This window comes from Cygnus olor, chromosome 1 (genome assembly GCF_009769625.2).
Source record: "Cygnus olor isolate bCygOlo1 chromosome 1, bCygOlo1.pri.v2, whole genome shotgun sequence".
NCBI classification, from domain to species: Eukaryota; Metazoa; Chordata; class Aves; order Anseriformes; family Anatidae; genus Cygnus; species Cygnus olor.
In genome coordinates, this window is record NC_049169.1 from 111,389,246 (window position 1) to 111,392,527 (window position 3,282).

The 3,282-nt window shown below is 66.3% G+C and overlaps 1 protein-coding gene across 1 annotated transcript; it reads left to right on the forward strand.

The window, feature by feature from the left end:
* The first annotated feature begins 444 nt into the window (after nucleotides 1–444).
* OLIG2 (oligodendrocyte transcription factor 2) lies at nucleotides 445–1,804 on the forward strand. The gene is given in 5 exon segments (XM_040577114.1): nucleotides 445–479; nucleotides 740–1,337; nucleotides 1,339–1,519; nucleotides 1,522–1,635; nucleotides 1,638–1,804. Coding segments are annotated over 4 exon segments (894 nt in total). The 5' UTR covers nucleotides 445–479; nucleotides 740–776; the 3' UTR covers nucleotides 1,676–1,804.
* The last annotated feature ends 1,478 nt before the right edge of the window (nucleotides 1,805–3,282 follow it).

A 3,282-nucleotide genomic window follows, 5' to 3' on the forward strand; every position in this document is an offset into this window, starting at 1 on the left:
GCGCCGTCGGGGAGCCGCGCAGCCCGGCGTGCGATGCGGCGGCCGGGCCGGGGTTTGCTCGGTGCCGTCCCCCGGTCCCCCCCCGGTCCCCCCAACAGCTGTTGGCGGCGCTGTCATTGTCGCCTTTTGGTATCGAGTTCGCCAAAGTCCCTCCCCCCTCCCGCGCCCCCCCGCGGGGCTCCCCCCGCTGCTGTCGGCCCCGTCCCCCCCCCCCGTCCCCCGGTCCCCCGGTGCCCCCCCGTCCCCGCTTCCCCCCCCCCGCCCCTCTCCCCGCCGCCCGCCCCATCGGTCCGGACCGGCCCCGGTGACATCAGCCGGCCCCCCCCGGCCCCCCCCAGCCGCCGCCGATTGGCGCAGCCCCCCCCCGCCCGGTGACATTGTTCCTCCCCGGCGCGGCTATAAAGCCGCCGCCGCCGCGCCGCAAGGTGCGCGCTGCTGCCGTGCTGGCCCGTCCCGGCGCGCCGCTCCCCACGGCCACGGTAAGGGCACCGGAGGGACGGGATACGACGGGACGGGACGCGACGGGATGGGACGGGACGGGACGGGACGCGACGCGACGCGAGGCGCCCCCCCGAGGGCGCCCCGCGGGAGGAGGCTCGGGGGGGCGGGCAGCGCGGCCGGCCCCGCCCGGGGCACCGTCTCCAGCCGCCGCCGGGGCCCGGTGGGGGCGTCCCGGCTCGGGGAGCGGCGGCGGGCGCTGACTCGGGGCCGACCCCCCGGCTCTCTCCCCCTCCCGCAGGCAGCCCGGTGAGCGCCGCCGTCCCGCCTGCCGGGCCATGGACTCGGACGCCAGCCTGGTCTCCAGCCGCCCTTCCTCGCCGGAGCCCGATGAGCTCTTCCTCCCGGGCAGGAATAAAGGAGGCGGCGGCGGGGGCTTCACGGGCGGCACCGTGTCCAGCTCCACGCAGAGCGACTCGCCGCCGGAGCTGAGCGCCGAGCTGCGCAGCGCCATGAGCGCCGCCGGGGTGGTGGTGGTGGACAAGCTGGGCTTCAAGTCCTCGTCGTCCTCGTCGTCCTCGTCGTCGTCGTCGTCCTCCAAGAAGGACAAGAAGCAGATGACGGAGCCGGAGCTGCAGCAGCTGCGCCTGAAGATCAACAGCCGGGAGCGCAAGAGGATGCACGACCTCAACATCGCCATGGACGGGCTGCGGGAGGTGATGCCCTACGCGCACGGGCCGTCGGTGCGCAAGCTCTCCAAGATCGCCACGCTGCTGCTGGCCCGCAACTACATCCTCATGCTCACCAACTCCCTGGAGGAGATGAAGCGCCTGGTCAGCGAGATCTACGGCGGCCACCACGCCGGCTTCCACCCCGCCGCCTGCCCCGGCGGCATGGGCGCCCCACTCGGCCCCGCTGCCCGGCCACCCGGGCCACCCCGCCTCGCACCCCGTGCACCACCCGATCCTGCCCCCCGCCGCCGTCTCCAGCGCCTCCCTGCCCGGCTCCGGCCTCTCGGCCGTCAGCTCCATCCGACCCCCGCACGGGCTCCTCAAGTCGCCCTCGGCCGCCGCCGGCCGCCCGCCGCCGCCGCCGCCGCCCCCCTGGGCAGCGGCTTCCAGCACTGGGGGGGGATGCCGTGCCCATGCAGCATGTGCCAGGTGTCGGCCCCCCCGCACCACCACGTCTCCGGCATGGGGCCGCCAGCCTGCCCAGACTGGCCACCGACACCAAATGAGGGGGGCCGCCCCGGAGCGACCAGGACCTACAACGGGGACCCCCCGGGAGGACCCCGTCCCGACACCCGCGCCCCCTTTTCTTGCCGGGACTCGGGGAGGAGGGCGAAGCGGTCCCGGGCTGGCCGCACACCGAGGAAGCGAACCCGGGGGGGGTCGCCCCCCGTCGCCCCTCCTCTTGTTTGGTCGCACCCCCCCCCCGGCAGCGCCCTCCGGGCCGCATCCTGCAAGGCGCCGGCGGTCTCCGGAGCCCCGGGTGCGAGTTTGGCCGGGGAGGTGGCTCGGCCCCCCCAGTGGCCCCCCCGTCCTGCTTTTTTTTCGGGTTCGTCTCTCCTTCGGGCTCTGTACATACACCCCTCGCCGGCAGCCGAGCTTTCCGTCCGTGCACTTGTACTGTGTAAGCCTTATGAATGAATAAGGGGTTGGTCTGCGCTGATTTCGTTGGTTTGCTTCGTGGTGTTTTTTTTTTTCGTTTCCCGTCTTTTTTCCCTTTTTTATTTTTTAATTTATTTTTATCGTATAACACGTTTTTCGTTCCCGCCGCCCTTAACAAAGTTTGTACTCCTTAACGCTCTTCCCGTGTAGGAACTCTCTCTCACGCCGTCCGTGTTGCAATACTGAGAACTTGGGCTTGTTTCCGAAAATAACAACTTTACTTATCGCTGCCCCCTCGCAGAGATTTTATCATCTGTTTATTTTTGTAAGAAAAAAAAAAAAAAAGAAAAGAGAAAAAAAGTTGCTAAATAATATTTATTACTCGTTTGGTTGCAAAAAAAAAAAAAAAAAAAAAAAAAAAAGGCGATCCATTGTTGAGATTTTAAATAAAAAACAAACAAACCAAAAAAAAGGCGTTTTTAAATAAGTGGCATTTTTCTCCTCGTTGCCGCCCGGAGGCAGGGCGGGAGGATGCGGCGGTGCCCGGCGGGGATGCGCTGCGGGATCCCCAGCCGAAATGCGGGGTGGGGACGGGGAGGTTTGGGGTCCCTCCGTTTCCTGCTGCTCGGCTTCGCGGGCTGGTCGAAACCGATTCGTCTCGTTCGTTCCTCGCAGAGTGAAGGTGGCAGGGAACCAAACGAGTGCCACCGAGTTCCAAATTTTTATTTATTTTATCTTTTTTTTGCCTACACCTTGGCAAGAGCTAAAAATTAATTCGGGGAGAGGAAAGAGGAAATAGTAAATTTCGCGACGTGCTTCTCGTTTGCTCCCTGTACGCACTGACCTTCATCCAAACCCACCCGATCAAAAACCCACGGAGAGGAAAAATATTCGCAGAGGGGCTCCTATTTTTTTCCCACCCCCCCGAGGTCGGCAGTAGCCCTCCCCGTGTGTGCTCCGACGGTGCTTTGCCCAGAAATGTGGGCAGGGGGACATCTCACCCTCATCTGGTGGCTTCCGTGCTCCTGCAGGGACACGGGGGCATCCCGAGTGCCCCCACCTCGGTGGGCATCCCCCGACGAGGGGGAATTTTGCGGGCGCGGAACGAGCGCGAATCCGGATTCGGGGGGGGATTTGTGAACGCGTGGAAAGCGAAGCGGGTCACGGGGCCGCTCCGCCCTGTGGCTCAGCCGGTTCCTGACCTGCAGCCTCCCGGGTTGGGGCCCTGGGCACC